The sequence below is a fragment of the Onychostruthus taczanowskii genome, unplaced genomic scaffold (genome assembly GCF_017590055.1).
Source record: "Onychostruthus taczanowskii isolate IOZ18803 unplaced genomic scaffold, ASM1759005v1 scaffold2, whole genome shotgun sequence".
NCBI lineage: Eukaryota > Metazoa > Chordata > Aves > Passeriformes > Passeridae > Onychostruthus > Onychostruthus taczanowskii.
The window spans coordinates 7,756,513-7,778,254 of NW_024499239.1; the positions used below are offsets into that span (position 1 = coordinate 7,756,513).

General features: G+C 41.8%; 1 protein-coding gene across 3 annotated transcripts in view; it reads right to left on the minus strand.

Moving 5' to 3' along the window:
* The window catches only part of UBE2K (ubiquitin conjugating enzyme E2 K), a 38,680-nt gene extending 31,881 nt beyond the window's left edge, over positions 1 to 6,799 (minus strand). The window contains exons 1-2 of one of the 3 annotated variants that reach the window (XM_041403171.1): positions 6,275 to 6,799; positions 5,602 to 5,684 (exon numbers count right to left, since the gene is read on the minus strand). Coding sequence is in view for 1 of the 3 variants with exons in the window: in XM_041403170.1 (XP_041259104.1) it covers positions 6,275 to 6,337 (63 nt within the window). In the remaining 2 variants the exon portion in view is untranslated. The remainder of the gene's footprint in view (positions 1 to 5,601; positions 5,685 to 6,274) is intronic. The other 2 variants (XM_041403172.1, XM_041403170.1) reach the window with 2 other exon arrangements.
* Between the last annotated feature and the right edge of the window lie 14,943 nt (positions 6,800 to 21,742).

Below are 21,742 nucleotides of genomic sequence, written 5' to 3' on the forward strand. Positions count from 1 at the left end.
GCACAATAATGGCATTTCACTATTCTTTTAACGCAGTTAGAGGAAACAGGTCTAAACCTTGTCTTGCCTAAAACTTTAGGCATGGCTAAAAACACAGCAGACAAAATTATTTTTGGCAATGTACTAAAGATCACACAAACAACTATTTTAAAACTAAGATAATCTTCACATTTCAGAGAAATTAAGCTTAAAGTAATACAAATCTGGTATCTGTTCTACTTTCAGGGTTCCAAACCAGAACTTGTTCAACATAAAAACCCTGACAGCATTGCATCTACCAGAAAAACCCAGCCTCCAATTTGTCATATAATAGTGAAAACTTTTAAACTGAAAAAATAATAAAAATTGTCCACTTTAAAATTCTTTCTATATGTTTACAGGGAAAGGTTTTACCAGAGATGGCAACAGAGTTGGAACCCTTTTATGTTTTCTTTGACAAACAGAAGCAGGAATTAAAAACCAAACTTATACTAGAGATTCTGTAATCAAGCAGATAGAGACAGCTGGGTGGCTTCTAGTCCCTACCTCCTGCTCAAAGCAGGTCCAATATGAGCAGGTTGTTTAAGAATTAGTTGAGTTTTGAACAACTCCAAGCACAGAGATTCTGCAAGCTTGCTGATCATGCTGCTGAAATGTTTGACTACTACCATTTAATTTTTTTCCCCACTGTCTGGTCAGAATTTCCCATGTTCCAGCTTGAGTCTGCCACCTCTTACCACATTCCCATGCACTTCTGAGACAAGTCTGCCTCTTCTCAAGGGTCTCTCATTAGGTATTTATAGATAACAGGAAGATGTCCCTCTCAATAGCTCTCTCAACAACATCATCTTTCACCATCTTCTCACACATCTTGTGCTCCAGTCCCTTAACCACCTTGACAATTTTCTGCTCAGTTCATTCATGTATGTGTCTGAACACAGAACACCACACATGTTCTCTCAAGCACAGAACAGAGGTGAAGAATCGCATCTCAAAACCCACTGACTATATTCTTGCTAATGCAATCCAGTATGTGGCTGGACTTCTTTGCCGCCACCACGTTCAACTTGCTTTTCACTAGGCCATGAAGTTCTTTTCCTGCTAGACTGCTTCGTTTCCAGTCAGTCTCCTGACTGTACATATGGATGCATGGAGTTACTTCCTCCCAGGTGTAGGACTTGGCACCTACCTTAGCTGAGCTTCAAAAGGTTCCTGCCAGGACATTCATTTCTCCAGCCTACTAAGATTCCTTTTTGCATAGCAGCCCCATGCTCCACACGTACTTTTTTAATCATATGGAGGCTTCTGAGAGACTAGTACCAAAAATGACACTTTAAGCGTTCTTATGTTTACACCTTTTTTTACCTTTATGTCTTTTAATCAACTAAGCACACTCAAACTTTTTTCACACCGTTGTCCTGGTTTTGGCTGGGACAGAGTTAATTTTTTTCCTAGTAGCTGATACAGGGCTGGGTTTTGGATTCAGTCTGAGAATAATGTTGATAACACACTGATGTTGCTGGGTACAGCTTAGTCTAAGTCAAGGACTTCATAGTTTCCCATGCTCTGCCAGCGAGCACAGGAACAGGAAACCAGGAGGGTGCATGGCCAGGACAGCTCACCCAAACTGGCCAAAGGGATGTTCCATCCCAAAGAATGTCACACTCAGTACAGAACTGGGGGGGATTGGCTGGGAGCTGCTGATTGCTGCTGGGATGGGCTGGGAACAGATGAACAGGTGGTGAGCAATTGCACTGGGCATTCCTTGTCTTCCTCCAGTTTCATTCTTCTCTCTCTTTTTGTAACCTCCCTTTCCATTATTTTTACCATATTTTACTTTATTCAAATTATTGAACCGCTCTTATCTTAACTCGCGGGTTTTATCTTTTTTCTAGTTCTTCCTAGACCCCTGTGGGGAGGAGTGGGGCATCTGATTGAGCAGCTGCACAGCACTGGGATTAAACCAGGACGACAATCCCACTGCACTCACTAAACTTCTACTGACTTCAATGTGACTACTCTTACAATTCAAAGGTTAAGCACATGTACCACCGTAAAATGGATACTGTTTAAAACATGTATGTTGCTGAGGAACCATAACAGAAGAAATTTCATTCTTATAAATACCTATATTGCTTCTACATGATAAATAGGAAGAAAAACAAGAATCCTACTAACACTAAAATACAATTAAAACCAGAAGTTTCTACATTAGTGGATTCAGTATTTAGCACCCAAGACTGCCCAAACATAAACAAACTAAAGCAATGAATTTTTATGAGCCTGAAGATTAAGTATCTATGGCTTTTCCAAACAGCAAAAATATTTTCAGAGATGTTACTCAGTATCTTGCTATATACTGACATAAATAACAAGACCACTAAAGGCAATGATAAAAGCCAACATGAGAACTACTCACTGGGTCTTTACAAGTCCAAGAAAGGTATGGCAGACTACAGCTATTTTTCCCTTCCCTTTCACCTGCAAATCATTGAAACATAGCAGACTTCAAAACAAACTCATTTCCTTCTTGGAAATCGAGTACTTGAAGTTTTTGTTGTTAATCCAGTATCTTTGCTTGAATGCTGTTTTGGGATCAAGCAAGCTGCAAATTTACACTGCTACTTCAGGTATCAGCTCATGAAAATACTCATACTCTGTTGTAACCACATTAATGCAATAGTCCATAACTGCAGCTGAGTTAAATTTACTCTCAGCTCTACCTGGATTTACCTGCCAGAAACGTCTCTTCACATTTGTAAGAGAAGAACACTTCGTGGTAGATATACCAGCAATTCTCTTCTTGCTAGAAGGAAGCTATGTTTCTCAATGTGTCACCTTCAATATCAGATTAGAGTTTTCACTGCAAAAGGTATCAATTAGTAGAGAATACCTTGTATTTCCACATGATAAAAAAAAGTGGATGGCCAATCAAACATTGAATCCTTCACTGCTAGCATAGTATAATTTCTTCAAAGTAAACACTGATGCTTTATTAAATTACAAAAAACAAGTCACACAATGTTTAACACACCTGATCAATTACAACACGCCTCAGCATCAGTCTTTAAGTAACCACAAGATCCTTCAATATGTTTCTATTCATTATTAAATGACAGGCAAGTTCTCCCTCTCATAAGATAGCAACTTATAAACAGAGAGCAGGTAAGGATTTGGCTACCCACTGCAGCATTCTAGTAACTTAATCTAAAAATACTATCAGCTAACCTTCACTAAAACTTTCTCCTTCTTAGTAAAACTGGGATACTGTTCTCCTTCCACCTCTTCATTGGTTTCTCCATCATGCTGCAGCTTCATACTTTTGTTCAACATACATTTTGTAGCTTTAGCATTTCAGCCCATAAAACCAACAAGAAAACAGATTAATAAAATGACAGAACAAAGAGAGAGATAAAGTGGTACATCTGATCCCTTGCCTACACATATTTAACCAGTAAAGTTACTACCTAGGCTAACTTAACAACTTTATCTTTGTTACAGATGCACAATACCTCACCTATCTTAGAACTGTAAATCTTTCTCCACACACAAAAGTAGGAAGTTTAAAAATCATTCTTTAGAGAGCACTCCTGACAAAGAAACTTCAGTTAGTTTTATCTAATTCAAATATATAAGAGATGCAAAGTTACAGGTATCTCTCTTAAATTAATAATACCCTACTTCTTAATGTAATGTCGTGTTTACAACAAAACTGCAAATAATAAAGCAAGCAGAGCAGAAGCACTTTTCTCTTCCTCAAGCATGAAAAGGCTTTAATACTTTTGCAAAACACTCAAGAAGTCCCAGACTCAACTTAGAAATATGGAAGATTCTTCATCTCTCATCTGTAAACCAGAGAGCAAGGTAGTATTACACATTTTAGCTATTTCCCAGAACTTGCATTCAAGGAAAAAGGAAGTGCTAAGTAATATGAAAAGCATATTTAGTCCTGAGTAGCAAGGATTGATAGATCCTTATCCATAGCAAGGATAAACACACTTTACAGTGTGTTTAGCACTTCCAACACATTCTTCAAATGCAGAAGGAATTAACTGTCATCCAGCTGCTCCCTTTCAAAACCATTTCTGGTTCCACCACTCTATTTCAGCATAAAGGTGAAGAAGACAGAGAACTATGTACTTTTCCTATGTACTTTTCTCCCTGTGAGCCTATCGCCTTCCCAGGCATTTGTGCTCCTATTACATCTACAGGGAAAAGGGGAGGGGGGAGCTGCTCTTCAGGTAGTCAAAGCATTAAATCAGGAATAATTTAAGAAAAGATAATGTGAGCCACTTTGCTTTCAGAGAGGGACTTGCAAACTTCTAAACAACAAATTTTGCATTGCCATTCATTAAAAAGATTTATTTATTTTTGAAGAAACCATGTTTAATAATTTTAGTAAATAGTAAGAAAGCACCTTTTTTTTTGTTTTGTTTTGTGATTTGTAGTATTTATTTGGACCTTCATTCATCATCCCACTCCACATGTTTTCACACCCAGTGATAATGACACCATAGTTTGACTGCCCTGGAATGTATCAACATTCACAAAAAAACTTTGCTTGCAACTTTGATAACCATTGAGTAATGCTGAAATTCTGCATTAAAGATATGGGAGTTAGTGTAGTCTTTAAACAGCAATTTTATACATACTAATATATCATGACACTTATGTAGCCTGCTAATGGCAGAAGAAAAAGAAATATCAAGAGTCTGCTGTACTATGATTTTGAAATTCCATTAAATTGAACTTCATAAGAATTATGACCTTTTTTCTGGCTAGCTTTAGGCAGCTCAAAGGCTCTCTTATAATAATATCAATTTCCAAAATTCTAACCGTGTCCTGCAGACTAAACAAACAGAAATAGTCAAAAATGTGCACACTGGATCCAACCTTTACAGTAAGAAAATTTACCATTCACCTCCCCCAAAAGCTATGTAAGTTAAGGGTTTTTTGGCTTTTTTTTCTCTACATAAAGCAAAGGGAAAGGGTTTTGAAGCCTTTAGAAAGCACTTCCAAACAGACTTGTTTCCACAGTATCAGCTGGTTATATGGGGTGTGAGGTCTACATTTTCTAGCATTGCTACAAAGGTATCCACCTAGAAATTTCTCTTGGTCTCCATGCAATTCTGTATTTGCTATGCAATAGCTTGGCAAAATCAGCCTGGGCTCTAAAGGCAGCTATAAAACAAGGCCCTTCCATTTTTTAGGGGCTACTTCATGATGCATAGCAACAATGTTGTTAGCACACAATTTAAAAGTACATCAACTACTGCTACCCCAAACGTGTTTTCCTCAAGCCATTAGTACCTTTCAAAAATTATCCTCTCAATTTTTTCTCTGTGAATATGTCCAGATTTCTGAAACACCAGCTTCAAGAGTTACATATTCACATTAATATTTCACAAGGATCTAACCTGCAACATCATCCCAAGTAGGACGACAATGACGACACAACCATTAAAACCTATCTGGCTGACGTCCACCAACTCAGACACAGACACAGCAAAAGCTGTATTGATGCAACCCTGCAAGCACTGCTATATATTCCCCCCAAAGTGATCAGAACTTCTTTACTGCTGCCCTGAAAGTAGTCAGCCTTTCTTACTGACCACCACATACCTCTGAACATACTGATCAGGAAACGAGGTAACATGACTGAAATGAGTGAGGCTTTAAAAGCATCCTTCTGAAGGTGAGCAAGCCTGCAGTGGGATAAAGGAAGTTCTGTACACCGCGAAGCTAAATGGAGGTTTAATAGCAACCGCTAAAAACCAGCAAACCTTAAACCCGCACCCTGCACCTTCTGGGGTCAGCTGAAGGGGATGTGTGGGATCACGCACCCCCACCTCACCCTCCCCAGTCCGCTTCATCCGACCCTCCCGGCGCCGCACGGGCGGACGCGGGAGGGCGCGTGCCGGGGGTCCCCGCGGAGGCCGCCCGGCCCCGCCCGCCCCGCTCCGCGGCCTCCGGCCTGGCGGCGCTCCCGAGCACCGACCGCCGGGAGCCCTCGCCGGGGGCCGGCCCGCCCAGCCTCTTCGGGCCCTGCCGCCGCGCTTCCTGCGGCCCCCTCCTCCTCCTCCCAACGGCTGGCGGGCCCCGTCTCCCCAGGAATCGCTATTCCCCTCCCAGATGCCGTGGGACGGGCCCACCTCCAGCACGGGGAGGTGGGGCCGAGGGGGGTGCGGGGTCCCCACGAAGGCCGGCGGGGCACCCGCACCGTCCACTGCTGCCCACGCTCACACGGGGAAGGGTGGTGGCGGCGGCGCGCAGGGGAGGGGGGAGAGGCTCTGACCTCTTCGCTCTTCAGCACCTCCTTGAACTCCCGCTTGATCCTCTGCACCGCGATGTTGGCCATCTCCGCAGCGGGCACTCCTCGCCCCCTCCGCGCCGGGCCCAGCGAGCTCCGCCGCCGCTCCGCTGGAGAACTCCCGGCCCTACCAAAATGGCGCCCGCGCCGAGCATGCGCGAAAGGGCGGCCGCCGCTCCTCAGGAGGGGCCGCAGGAGTGCGGCCGGAGCGGCACCGGGGCGGCGGCGGGGCCGGGGGGGCCGTGGCTGGACGCTGCCGGTGGGGCGGCTGCGGCGTGTGGCTGTGGGCCGCCTCCTTCCCGGTGACCCCGAAGGAAGGGTGCGCTGCCCACCTGTGGAGGCGCAGGGGTTCGCCCCGCCGGCCGCCCACCCGCCCGTCCCGGGAGACACCTGCCCGAGCCGCTCGCCCCGTCACGGGCCGGGCGGGCCCGTGGCGAGAGCGTGAGGAGGCACCCCCTCAGGCAGAGCTCCGCCGCGGGCGGGCCCCGGGGCACAGCTGAGGCCGTTGTGTCGTCATGGCTCCCGCCCGGCCCTGTACCGGCAGCGGAGTGAGCCCTGAGGCACCGGGCCGGCGAACGGCTCAAGGAGCACCCGTGGGAAGGCTGGGCCGGCTCCGCAGTAGCGGAAGAAGTGTCTGAGGTGTCGCTGAGGAAACAGCTGGCTCGAGGAGCAGCTGGTATGTCTTCTGGTGAAGCCCCCGAGCAAAAAGAACTAGGGGGCTCTCACGTAACTTGAGAATCTGCTCACCCGGGCCCATAACAGCGGTTCTCATCTATTTTTTCCCCCCCATTATGCTCGGCAGAGAAAAATGTTATTCCTTACACGTCTCTCGCCCAGACCTGCTCCTCCTCCCCTTTCCCCCTCCCTCTGGAGACACTGGTGCCTCCTCACGCGGGACCAGGGAATTTGCAGGCCCAGAAACAGGTTACTTAATGGGGACAGTGAAAGGAACTGCTTCTTTTCACAGATTCTGCTACAATGTTTTAAAAGTAGAGTAAACGGCAAAGGTCAGCCCTATCTAATGGACATTTTATTGCAGAAGCAAACGTGGGCACCCACGATGCTGCTTCTGTTCTGAAATCTGAAATAGGGAAACAGCAACCATAACTTCTAACCTGAGGTGTATAAAGTAAGGTATGTTATCAAAGAGCATAGATTTTCAGAGGAGAACATTTTGAACTGTTGTTTATTCAGGAACTAGAGGCTTTCAAGAGGTTGAGGCTTACAGGAACATTTTATAGGGCCGGCCCCCTTTCAACAGTGCAGTGCAGGACAACGTACAACACGGACATTTATCTCAACAAGAGTCAACTTCTGGTAGGGCTGTTATCTGCAAGTGCTCTTCTTTCACCTCCATTAGTATACACAGCATTTTGGCTATTATATACACTATAAAGAAAATACAAGCAACAAAAAAATCAAGAATTTTTTAAAATCTGTCAACTATATACAGATGCATACAGTTCTTTTAATGTGTTTAATCTTCCCATGTAGTTTGACTGGAAAAAGCTCATTTTTCTATAAAAATGTTATACCATGTGCATCTGTTCAACAATTTTTTTTTCAGATGAAAACTTTAAAAATGTATCATACAATCCAGTTTTTCAGCTGAGGTTTTCAATACCTTTATGAAAAGGACCATTTTGCAGTACGCCAGGTTTCTTTTTAATGACTTAATAGTGTGATATTGAACCTTAATTTTCAGAATAATTTAGACAACTGAGTTCCACTGATATGTCTTAAATTCCTTTTGAAGAGGTAGGCCATGGCTTTTCTGTGTCCTTGTTTGTCACCAATACAGAAAGGATGATAACTCTTTTTTGCCTCTTAGATGAAAGTTAGGTTTGTAGTGTGCTGAACAACTATGACTACTATAGACAAAAATAATAAAGGTAATACATAAAATCTCCTGGTTAAATCCTTCATGTCTTTTCAGACAGCTCACAGAAAGAAGGTAAGCTTCCAATATTCAGATTTTCCTCTGAATGGAATGGAAAACATGACCTTTATTAAGTGTCAAAATCCTTTGTGTTCCTGTGAGTATGCTTTTATGTTATAGGTAGTGAACATCCAGTAACAGCCATGGTAAAGGGCAATGATTTTGTCTGGTTTGTACCTAGGTTCATTTTCACGTGCTCATTTGGATTACAAATGTCAGAGTCTGTTGCTGCAAAAATGAAATTAATATGAATTACTCTATCCCTTTTCCTTGGTATACCCCATTCCTTTCCCTTGTCCTTAAGTAGGCATTTTTCACTTACCTCACAACTGTTTCATATTCACCATAATACTGTGTTAATTTTCTCTTTGCTGAAAGACAGATATGGAAAGGCTTTTTGGCTTGTAGAACAGAATAGTGGTGAGTTTTGCCAGGATCAAAATCTACATAAAAATCAGTACCTTACATAATCAGCAAGCTGGAAGTATCATTTTATACCTCCTATACTTTTTTATACTCCTATACTATTTTACAGAAGATTCTACAGGGTTTTAGCGTAGAACAGGACCATAGATTTTCAAAAGGTGTTTTGGGGTTTGGTTTGGGTTTTTTTGGGAAGCTGGGTTTGTTTGTTTGTTGTTCTATTTTTGCTTTGTTAAAAAAGATAATGCTTAGACAAAAATTGAGAACATAGCCTCTTTGTGTGATTTCAGGGATTTCCATGTATGACTCCCTAATGTATTTTATGGTATAGTGATAATAAAGCCCTGGATTAAGTTCTGATTAGTCTTTTGCCCTTAGAAAAATCCATACATGATAGTCTCATACTGAACAACTCTTTCAATAGCAGCTTTTACAAACTGGCTGCAGATTAGTTTATGCTTTTACCTGTTTGTTGGTGTTGATCACAACTAATAGAGTGAGAGATACAATTCTGAGTATCTATGCATTGTTTATATGACTGGCATATTGTTTTGAAAGGTTTCTGGAAGTGGGAGAAGGAGACCTAGTTGAAGTTCAAACTATGTAAGGTTATTGCAGGAGGAGCATTGGTAGGGTCAGTGGTTATAAGGCCTCTCAATATGGAAAGGCTAACAATATTCATTAGCCAATGCTGGGATAACCAAACATCCTAAACACTGGCGTTTCCCACGTCATGTGGGAAGTACTGTCTGTCATGCAACCTGTGTGTAGGAAACAGTTCCCCACATTTTCATGCAAAAGTGGCTATGGCTCCTGCAGAGTGTGTGCACAACGGGCTCGCTGTACACCCGATGTAGCCGCATGTGCAGGGTTCCTCTCTCTCAGACTGTGGATGCCCCAGCCCCAGTGTGCGGCCCGGGGACTCCCACGTGCCTGTGACAGCACTAAGTGCTTTCCGTTCTCCAAGGTTCTTGGTGATCTTTTTCTCATTTCCACATTTTCCGAATGTTATTATTTTCATATCAATATAACACTTTTATAGTAGAATTACTCAGAGAAAATTTGGAATTATTGAGATAGTCCCCTGTGATTAGAGGAAAATGGGATTTTTGAAACATTAACTTTGCAGTATGCAGCATTCTATTTCTCTTTTACTGTTTTATGTCTTGCATAACAAAACTACCTCCTCTTCATCTCGGCTTCTTTAGTTTAGAAAAATCAAAAATGTCAGGCTTGATCTTCTCTCTTTGTTGCTGGAGGATTACTTATTGGAGAGGAAAGCTGTCTCAAGAGATATGTATATAGATTTCCATCCCTTCAGAAATAGGGGTTGAACCTGTAGCATTTTAAATTCTTATTTTATTTATTTCATGAGATATCCATATAAGGATTAACTTACAGGCTGTATTAGTACTAGTTTATATGCACTTTGTATTTAAATGTTTGCATGCTTATTTATAATAGTGCTTTATATTCTTTTAAAAAGGTAACAACTAATATTCATATTACTAGGTTATTTTTAAATTTAACCTTCGTTTTCCACGGAAGGTACACTTACAGCTCTCTTTCTATGATCCCAGCTTTTACCAGAGAAATGCAGAAATTTATGTGCATATCATTCAGCACATTTCAGAGACTAAGAATAAATTGAGCCCACACGTTTATTGTCTGTCATATTGCGTTCCTGTTGTGGCAGCATCTGGATGATTCAACTTACCTGTGATTAGCGTTATCATAAAAATAACTAACTGGTCGTGCAAGTTGGCCGAGTTTTAAGATGTTATCTTAACTTTCCTGTTCCTCCTATAGGTGTCCATGTCCGGTTGCGTGGCCAGGTGTAAGAGTGCCCTCTCCTGGGTGGAGCAGGGCAGTTTGCCTCGCTCGGCTGAGACAGATCCCTCTGTTGGGAGGCTTTCCTTTGTCCAGCCTTACCTGTAAAGGTGTTGATGAAGAACTTGTAGGAGTTCTGTAGGCAGAAATGCCAAAACCAGTAAAACAGAAATTGTTCGGTGTTCAGGAAGAGAGAGGAGGTATTCACTCGAGATGCCTGTGCTTACCAAATAATACTTTTCATGTTGTTAGCAGATGAAATGTATGTGCATTAAAAGGCAGTAAGGGTTCTAACTAAATATTAGAGTGATGTGAAGTCACTCAGGTTGAATTCATATGGTGCAATTAATCTGAATTAATGGAGTTACATCAGACATCAATCTATAGCATAGAAAAGTTTTCATTAAATAATGAATGGGCAGAATTATTTTGTAATTTAATAACACCCTATTGTCCTTCACTTGTTAAGGGCTGTTCTTAGAAATTGACAGGACACCCTGGACTTTTCATTAATTTGATATTGGTCTGCCAATATCTTCTAAGTTAATGTTATATCTGAACATGATGTTTCTCGTAGGAAAACATAGATACAAAGACACCCAATGCTTTTGAGTCTGTTAGCAAAATTACTGGGGTTTTAAGTTTCCACTTTTTTGTGGAGGAGTGATTTTCAGCTGAGGGTACATACACCTTGAGGTCCACGGGCCAATTCTTGTGTGTTTATGAAGAAACAAAAAAAAAAGAGGGGGGAAAAATTAGGTTCAGCTGTGAAATAGTTCTTGTAATTTTGCAGGAGCTCCCAAGTTGATGAATATTCTTAATGATCAGGCATCTACCTTGAAAATTGGGCAGCCAAAGACTGACAAGTTGATTACAGGGAATTAGAAGCACTTCTTATAAAGTGTGCTCCTTTCTTCCTGTTACAAAAAGAAGATAGCAGTCTTTCTGAGGATCCTTTCAAAATGAAAGTAAGCTGTGAATACAGAAATAGATTTCACAACCTAACATGGCTTTATTAGTAGTTTTATGAATATTAGAGTTATAAGGGAAGAGAGGATTTAACCAATGTTATAAACAACTTAGTCACCATGCTATGTTGCTGGTATATTGTTGTCCACTCAAAAAGCATTTACTACCTTGAGTGAAGAATTTGTACCATTTTAAGTATTTTGTGTTATCATCTCTTAATGTAATAACTTTTAGTATGTTATCAAATCTGTGTAACTTTAATTAAATATTGTGATCTTTCTTTCATAGAAAGGTACAAAAGGGAGTTAGAGCTGCCTTAAAAGGCCAGCTGGACAGCTTTTCCTGGCCAACTGGACATTATCTTCTCCTCATGGTAGGATTTGTGACTGAATAACATTTGCTGCTATTTTAATGACTATAGGGGCTAAAATCAGATCCAGACTGATACTCAGTAAAGCCTTCATTTATAAAAGTCATCAGGACTGAAGTATATCAGACCTTTTAGCTAGAAGCTTTAATTTGTTGTTCAGTGTTGTGGTAGCCAGGGAAGTGCCTAAATGCAGACATTAAGTAAGAGAGAAGGTAAAATGGCATTGATATTTTGAAGTGATTGTTTGGAGGATGGAGTTAGAGCCTCTCATTAGGATATTTGAATTTGGAATTAGAACTGGAGCAGAAAAAAATAGTGAAGGAGTAATTGAATGAATACAGGAATCCAAAATAAATGAAAAATAAACCCACTTTCTTTGGTAGTGGTCTTTATTGCTAAAATATTTTCATATTCCTAACAATGTAAATAAGCTTAGTGCTGGGAAGCTCACTGTATAAAGAGGTCCAACTGCCAGCATATATATATCAAATTTGTGTCTCTGGGGTGGTTCCACCTGGCTTTCTGTACTTTCCTTTGAGCAGATGTGCAACACTTGTTCAGGGAGTTTGTGCTGCAAACTGATCTGCTTCACTCCTGTGTCTTCTCAGGAGAAAAGAGTGGACACCTTTCCTCTTAATGTACATAATTTGAGACACAGAGCAATCAATGCAGGCTGCTGCAGAGATGGATTATGCTCCTGCAGGCAATAGTCTTATGAGTAGTTTTATGAGGTGGTCCCACCTCAAAAAAGTTTCCAGCTATAAGAGAATATGCATTAAAGATGTATGAGTAACCACAGTATAATACAAGAGTATGTAAAATCAGAAAACTACTACAAGCCAAACCATAGAGACAATATATTCCAGTATACTTTGCATATCAATTGTTAAGAATTCCTCCAATGGTCTCTCTGTTTTGTAAAGCACAGGACTTTTCAGGGATCCTGAAAGGTAGGACTAATAATAACAATGCAATCTGGAGCTCTTGAATTCAGTTATTGTTGCTTGATCCAGCAATTTCTGATTCTGAGGTTTTTCAAAAATTGTATCTAGAATTTGAACTTACTTCTAATGATGGCCATTTTGCTAAACTACAGTCTAATCTGTTATGATGGGCACCAAATCCACAACTGATGGAAGCCTTTTGGAACTGTCTACAACAAAAATTTACAAAATAGTGAAGTTTGTCAGAGATCATCTAGAAAAAGCTCAGCTGTGACAGATGGGTAATTTATCAGGCTCTATTGATGTAGATATGTTGATACCATCCTAAAATAGCTGCATTTTGGAGACTAGAACAGTTTTGTATTAGGAAAGAATCCCCAAGTTTTTCTATTAATCTTACTACAGTAGAATAATAATTTAGAGTTAAAGCCTTACATCTAAATCGCTAGTCAGTGTTTGCACCACGGTTCTGTAAAAAAGTTAATTGAACAGGATTTCAAATCATAGAAACCAGTAAGGATCAATTCAGGAATGGAAGCCAGGACAATCTGATTTGTTGTTTTCCTAACCTGGTTGTCTTCAGTTTGTCCACATGGCTAGCAAGAACACGGCACCTGACAAGTTATTAGAGAACATTGAGGATAAAGTCAGGTTAAACAAACAAGCCTCAAATAGTGTCCTGTACTGAGTAATGTACAGTTTCCCTGAACACAGCAGATACAAGCTATTTCTCTGGTCTGTGGATTTCTGCCAGGCATGCAATGTTTCACAAAGCAGTATCTAGAAAATCCCTACTATTCTGTGTGTCTGTCTTTTCAGTAATAGCATATGCCTTTGTTTAGGTGGAAGATCTAGTTTAGATGTAAGGAGTTTCTTGTCTTGAACATTTTTCTCAAACAAAGGGTAGCAATTATAGCAGTTCCATTGAAGTATAATCCATCTCATAAAATTCCCTGTTACAGCTTTCCCATCTTTCTGACAGTGCAAACAGATCACATGATGAATTGGAACAAGCTTTTAAAGGCAATATTCTAGACTGTATCTTTCTTTCCCCACACAGGGCTTAGTCATACTGGGAAGTATTCAGTCATGCTATATGATTGCCTCTTGATTTTGCAGATTCTAACCCTTAATGATGCCTTGAGAAGGCTGACCTAGAAGAGAGACTAGACAGAGTTAAAGAATAAAGTAGGTATTTATTAAAAGACCTTAATGGATACACCTTGGGCAGTTTAAGAGCCCAGCCAGGGCTACACCAAAGATGAATCCAAAATGGTCACAAAAATGGACGACTGGTCACGAGGTCTCTCATTTTTAAAAATTCTGGTCCATTTGCATATTGGAGTTAATTGTCCACTTATGGCTTTAGGTTATGAAGCTCCACCCTCCTTATTTTCTCTCTTCAGTCCCCCTTTGTTTACACTTTTTAGGCCTGGAGCTGGTAACAGTTGTCCTTGGACAAGCTGGAAAAGGATTGTTTTGTCTACCTACCCTGCAAAGAGAACTTGCTAACACTTAGTATGAAGCTCAGAGTTACACACTAAAGCAGCACAGAATCTGAAAAATACAGAAGCTAAAACTTAAGGCATTACTCCTAGGAATACTGTAATATTATGCTGTCGGTCCCTTCCCCAAACACAGAGCGGACATAAAAGGTATTAACCCTCCCAGCAGACGTATTTATAGGTGTCATACTACCCCTGTATCTTAATATCACATATTCAAAATAATTTTACTCCCACAGAAATTGCAGTGAAAGTGCTTTGCAGGTGTATCGACTCCTGGGTTCCCTCTTGAGTGGCACAGTGTCACAGAATCACAGCAGGTCAAGGTTGGAAGGGGCCTCTTGAGAGCTCTAGACCACCCTTCCTGTCAAAGCGGGGTCAGCCAGAGCAAATTGCCTTACCAGGACCATGTCCATTTGAATATCTCTATGGATATGAGATACCACAGCCCTTCTGGGCAACCACTGCCAATGTTCATCATCAGTTAGCATCAGAAAAAAGAAGTGGTTTCTTATGTTTAGCTCTTGTCCTGTCACTGGGCACCATTGTGAAAGGACTGGCTACCTCAGTATTTTCTCTGTGAAGGAGTTGGACTTCTGCTATAATACAGCTTCAGCTTCCAATCTTTCCATCCTTTTTTTTTCAGTATTTACCTTCAGTTTTAGAGATGTCGTCTATGTCTAATGATTACCTTAGTAGCTTAACAAAAGGTAACCACAAGAACCTGTTTAAACACCAAACATGTAAATCCATACTTTCAAACACCCAAAAGGTTTCCCTCAATCTGTGTGGTGTTTTTGCAAAATTTATGAACTGTGAAGTGTGAGTTGAATTGAATTACATAATGATTTGGGTTGGAAAGTACCTTAAAGATCACCTACTTCCAACCCCCTGCCATGGGTGACACCTTCCACTAGGCCAGGTTACTCAGGGGATCTATTCAACCTGGCCTTGATCACTTCCAGGGATGTAGCAGCCACAGCTTCTCTGGGCAACCTGTTCCAGTGCCTCACCACCCTCACCGTAAAAAATTTTAATCCTAATAAACCCATTGTTAAAAGTCTCTCCAGCCTTCTTGTACCCTTTTAGGTACTGGAAGGGCACAATAAAGTCTCCCAGAGCCCCAGCTCTCAGCTGTTCCTCATAGGAGAGGTGCTCCATCCTTCTGATCATCTTTGTGGCTCTCCTGTGGACTCATTCCAAGAGGTCCATGTCCTTCTTATGTTGCAGGACCTAAAGCTGGATACAGTACTCCACGTGGGGTCTCACAGGAGCACAGCTGAGGGGATGAATCATGTCCCTTGACCTACAGACCACGCTTTTGAGGCAACCCAGGATACAGCTGGCTTTCTGGGCTGCAAGTGCACATTGCTGGATCATGTCCAGCCTCTCATCCACCAGCACTTCCAAGTCCTTCTCAGCAGGGCTGCTCTCAACCCATTCTCCTCATAGCCTGTATTTGTCCTTGGGGTTGCCTTAACTCATGTGCAGGACCTTGCACTTGGCCTTGTTGAATTTCATGAGGTTCACACAGGCCCACCTCGCAAGTCTCTCAAGGTCACTCAGGATGACATCCCTTCCCTCCAGTGTGTTGTTCACACCACTCAGCTTAGTGTTGTCTGCAAACTTGCTGAGGGTATACTACAGAAGAATCCTTTTTTCCTGACCAGACAGTATTGTCAAGTTCTGTAAAGTCTAATTTTCTTTCTTACATTACACCACTTGTAGGGTTTACAGCTCCTCTTCAAAAGGTGTGACATACTACAGCAAACATCCAGCTGCATCATACCACATCGTCAAACAAAATTTGCTCAAAAGTGAATGTGCACAAGTGAAAACCCTAGCATTATGTCTATAGAGATCTTGCCCAGCTGAGACAGCAGTCATTTCTTGTACACTTGTCAGTACTCATGCTCTACTATCCAAAGTAAAAAGTATGGTTGAATGTACTACAGAAACCAGAGTATCACTTTCAGAGACAACGGATCCGATTTTTTTCCCAACAATGTGATTTAGTTCTCTGTAGTCCATAGAGAGATGCTGCCATATATTATGTGATAGAATACTGATCTTCAAGTGCTGACTGGCAGAGTTATGCCTTTTGATACACCTCCTCAGTGACACATGAAATGTCTTCTCTTCTTGTTATATCTTTTTTATTAGTAAATAATGCCTTGGCTTTTTGATGGATGGTACTCTTAAATTTCAGTCATATACTAAGTGCTTAATACTAACTGCAAACTGGATATATCCATTTCAGATCAGAATAATTTTCAGTTCATGACCAGAAAATTTTAATTCATTGCTGATTCTTAGTTATATCTAGTTAAGTGTTTTTAAAAATCCTTTGGGATCTTGTTTTCATTTTCTCTTCTCACTTCTGCATGTAATATCAAATCTGCTTGCTTGCATTTTAACTTGTGGTTTGTCTATCAGATTCAGCTTCTTCTGTTAGGCATTCACTTGGAAATGAAGAGGGATTCATTTTTATTTCAAGTCTCTGAGAACTGTAACAGTTGAGGGCTCTGACTCATGTTCAGAGCATTTTGAGACTAAATGCTGAAATGGCTCTGAACATAGAGGGTGACATGAGATGTGTTTTTCCCAAGTGGCAGCAGTTTTCAGATGAATATAGCAACGTTAGCTGCTGGTAAATTTATGGCTGCAGATAGCTTATGTGAACTACAGTTGCTTATGAAGCAGTTCACTCTGTTTCTCATCTTTTCTTTGCAAGAAAGCCACCACAGTTGAGCAGCTGCTATTTTGATTTCTGCTCCAGAGAAAAACCAATTTTTTAAGGTTATAGCAGTGTTGGTTCACTTAGACCACATTTTTAGAGGAGATTGGCCAAAACAATTGCAAAATAATGTTCCCAATACAGACTGGATAATTATCAATCAAATTTAGTGGACTATTAACTTATGTGATTACTGAGAACATACTATTTTAATACTAAAGAACCATTTCAGCCTAATTCAGAGAGTGTATCTTTACCAGTGAGCGTTATCATTAACAATTTAGTGGCTCAGGACTTAATCCTCTATTTTAAAATTGCTTTTTGCAAGCCTGACCTTATAAGCATCCCAACTGGCCTGCTTGCATTTCATAGTTACTCCAAATTACTAGTCATTATTCTAGTTAAGTGTAAAATAATCCTTGTCATCCACTCAACTTCAGATTTCCTTCATCCATTTCATAGTTTGGAAAACTTCACTGGGCAGCTGTGGTCTGGCAGAATTGCAGCAATCCTTTGTGGTCATTTTCCCTAGACTGTGGCTAATTGATGCCAAAAGTCTGTTGCTGTGTTGATGCTCCAGGAGCTCAAACGATCCTCCACAGATCCTCTGACAATTTCACTGGAGTTTCTTGTTTCCACTGAGCCATATTTTTTCTGTGAGTTCTGACAATTACAGATTGTTCAGATCTGCACATTGACAGAAAACCTGGCAGTATCAATTTGGTTCAGTGGTGATTACATGAGTAAATATCAGTAAAATTAACGTAAGTACACAATATAGTCTTTGTGCCAGCCAATTCACAGGCTTGCTGCCTAGTGTCCCAAAGTGCTTTTCAATTCTCCAGAGCTTTGTGAGATGCCAGCCCAGCTGAATTCTAGGAATGCTTGCAGGCAACTTTTTTAAGGACTTGACTTCTTTTTCCAAAACTAGATTTCCTTTTCCAAAAATCCCAGTGTTGCTGCCCAAAGGCCTCTCTTACCTTGATGCTACAAGGATATTTAATAATCTTTCCTTTCCTCTTCCTAGGTGCCATTTTCAGACCATTTTGAAGACCTCTTACAAATGGTTCTTTGGTATCAAAATTTGCCGCAGAGTTTCCTGCAGATTCCTTCTTAGAATAGCATTATCTACTTATTATGAACTGCATGCAAGAAAAGAGGGAGCAGGCAGAAAAGGAGTTACATTAGGAGGATTTGTCCCATTTCTAGGTCATTTTTCAGATCTGATGAAACTGCATGAATTGCAGATGAACAATTTCCACTCCACAGAGTACCTGGATGTCAGCAATACAATGCCTAGTGACATGACTTATGCAGCAAAGATGAAAAGAACATCAGCAGAAAAAGAACTTGAGAATGGGAAAAGTAATGTTCTTGGGTGTCTGCAAACAAGCTCATTCATTATTTGGCAAGTTAGATCACCAACATAACTCCTACTTTACCATTGCCTACTGAGGTAGAAAAGTTGAAAGCTAGCACTGTCATGTGGAATGTGACACCTGCCTGTTGCTTTACAAAATGCCCAACACACACTACTTTCAGATTATGGATGTAGAGAATGTATAGTAACTTTTGCTCAACTTCCACCCTCCTCCATTGTAAAGGGTTTTGGTAGAAGGAATATTACCATCCTCTGCTCTTTAATCAGTTGTCTTCATAGTTTTAGTTTGGCAGTGGGCAGCACATTTCTTTTAGTGTGCCAAAATCAGTAGATTCATCATTCTATCCCTGTTACTACCTGATTTTGAATGCATCTCATGGCTTTGTTCCTACAGTAGTCTACATTGCTGTTTTCATCATAGTTTGACTGCCAGAATGGAGACTTCATAGAGTGAGTTGAAAATAGCCTCCATATCAGGATCTTGTTTTACTGCTGTGTTGTGCACTAAATTTGTGAGTGTAAGGGGGAGCAGATGGCTGAAGTCTGGGAGTAGGAAGCTGAGATAGAATCAGTGCCTGCAATGCCTTGTTCATTTGCCCGTGGGAACCAGGAGGGCCAAATTCTGAGAGATGCTCTGGCAGAATGTTTTATGTAAACTACCCAGCTACTTTCTGCTTACCTGTATGTTCTTGCTGATTTGAAAGTAATACGCTTATACATTGTTTCTCTTGCTCCTGGTCTCTACTTTCTGTGGTTCCTGTTGCCTGCCCCTCTTCCTTGACAATTCATCCTCTGAAGTTCCATACATGAGGATAACCCTTTCACAAATCCATCCTTCATTAGGCCCATCAGCTTCCCGTATTTCCAAATATGCAAATCGAAACATATATGTTGAACAAAGAAAAATAATCAGGAAAACAATGGCTATTTTGCTGTCAAAAGACAGTGCAAATAATGCAGGATACTGGAAAAAACTCTCAGCTTTTTACTGAGACCAGGTAAGTACAACTATTTTCAGATATGCTGAGCTTCGCAGCACACAACATGGGTGAAGAAATGAGAGTAGGGAGGGGTAGCTTTTATCTCACCCAGCGGGGCCAGCCACGTAGTGCTGCTTGCACACCTCTTCAAGGCACAATTACAAGTCATTACCAGACATAATGCAAGTATCTGGATGGGGTGATGTGAGAAATGAGCCAGAAAGATATAATGCACTGAGGCCTCAGAAGGCTGCATTTGATTCAAAGGGAGGAAGACATCTGAGCTCTAGCTGTGCCACCACTGCATACTGCTTTCTTGTAGATCACTCAGTTGTCATCACTCTCAACTCCTTCTTCTCCTATATAGACTCTTTGCAGGCTCATATTATTTCTGACAAGGCATCTCATGGTGCTGCTCCAGTTCTCTTAGTCTTGCCCTTCCAATTCTAGGTTGTTCAAATTCAGTTCTCCAAGAATGAATCACTGAGATTCTCTTGCCAGTTTCAATGGTTCCTCCAAATATGCCTGCTAGCATTTTAGTAACTGCTGTTTGACATTGTCCAAGAGCTGTTTGGCAAGAAAATAGAAATGTTTGGCATTTCTGTCTCAGCTTGGCAGAAGGAACCCTCCTCTCTGCTATTGTGCAATTGGCATTTCTCTCCTCTCTTGTTTGAATCAGGACTAACGGTAAGCTGTGTTTGGTTTGGGGATTTCAGGATCTCAGATCCATCTTCTAGAACAATGGCTAGCCCTGTGTATGAGGTGTGGGAGACAGATAGGCAAGACTGGTTAATGGTATTGAGAAGCTGCCTTTGCTTGTTTCAAGGATGGCTTGCTCCTGGTGAAGGGTTAGGAGAATGGCTGTGGGAGAGCTGGAAGAAGGATCCAGCTAATAGTTGATCATTCTTCCTATGACTACCCTCTGACACCATTGTCTAAGTTAGCTTAGTGTTTGGCCAGGACAGCCAAAGTAAACTTCAAGGCATGCATACCTTGATATTGCCAATGTTCATGGTTCCTGTTGCAGTCCAAATTCCTGAACAGGCTGTACGTGTTTCCCGGGAGAACAACCTGTTCTCCTGGGAAACATTGAAGGGATATAGTTTCATACTTCCAAATTAAAGATAAGTTTTAACATCCTAGTGCCTTACCAGAGTCTTACCAGAGTTCCCTGAATTGAGGTAAACAAGATGATACAAGTTCTGTGTATTTTAGCTTTTTTGTGTGATGGCCTGGTTTTGTGTCAGTGCCTTGCCTCCCTTTCCAGTATTGTCACTGCTTAGTTGGGTGCTAAGACAAGAGAAAGGACTAAAACATAGGAAAGAAGAGGCAAGATGCACAGCAAATCAGGACTACGTGGCATTGCTACAGAAAGGCAGCCTACCTCCTGACTCTCAGAAGTGGAATGGATATGTCCAGGGCCAGCCCTAACTGGGAAGAGTTAGTCTACCTGCATCTTTCAGAGAGGTGGCTCTGTGCACCAGTGATGGCTGGACATGCAAGGCTGCCAACCAGCAGTGCATCCAAGACAAAGTAGCATAGGCCAGGCACCCAAATTTAGGAAAAAACTTTCAGAACCTGTTGCCACTAAAGGAGGCTTGAAAACCCCATGACAACTGCAAACAGTAATGAGAACAGCCACATGTGGGTCACATATGTGTGGCTTTGTGGCACTGGTCAGGGGTACCAACTTGAGAGCACTTGCAACTTCTATCCAACCCTCCCTTCTCACTCTAGTTGCAGTACTGTCCTTGTTTCCTGGCTTGGAGGGGGTAAGACAGCCTTGAAAATACTGGAGAACAAGATTTTCTCCCCTGTATAATCCCCACTGCATTATTGCATAGTATCAGTGTCTCCCAAGACAGGATGTGGTCCATCTTTCTGTATTGGGAGTATGACACTGCCTCTCCTTGGCTGACTGAGAAGCCACAATCTGATTTTCCTTTCTAACTTCATTCACAGCATCTAAATACCTATTTTGATGCATACTTTAATTGCTTAGAAGCCCATGTGTCACGAGCTCCTGAACAGGCTTTAAATTTCAAGATGAGAAACTACCCTGTAAATTCCCTCACCCTCCGGTGAGGATGGCTGGGGCCAAGCAGCCGAAGTGACCGTGTTTGTGCCGGGGGCGCGGAGCCCTGGCCGCGGGGGCTGTGGCGGACCCGCAGGCACACCTGGCCCTACAGCAGTCCTGTCCCTGCGTCCTCTCCGCTCTGACCTACCGGAGCATTATTTTATGGCCGCCGCGTTGTCCGGCACTGCGGCCGCCCGGCACGCCGCGGTACCGCGGCCCTGCCGGACAGCGCGGCCCGGGACGCGGCTGCCCCTGCCCGCAGCAGGGCTCGGGCTCCCGTGCCGGGCGGACGGGTGGG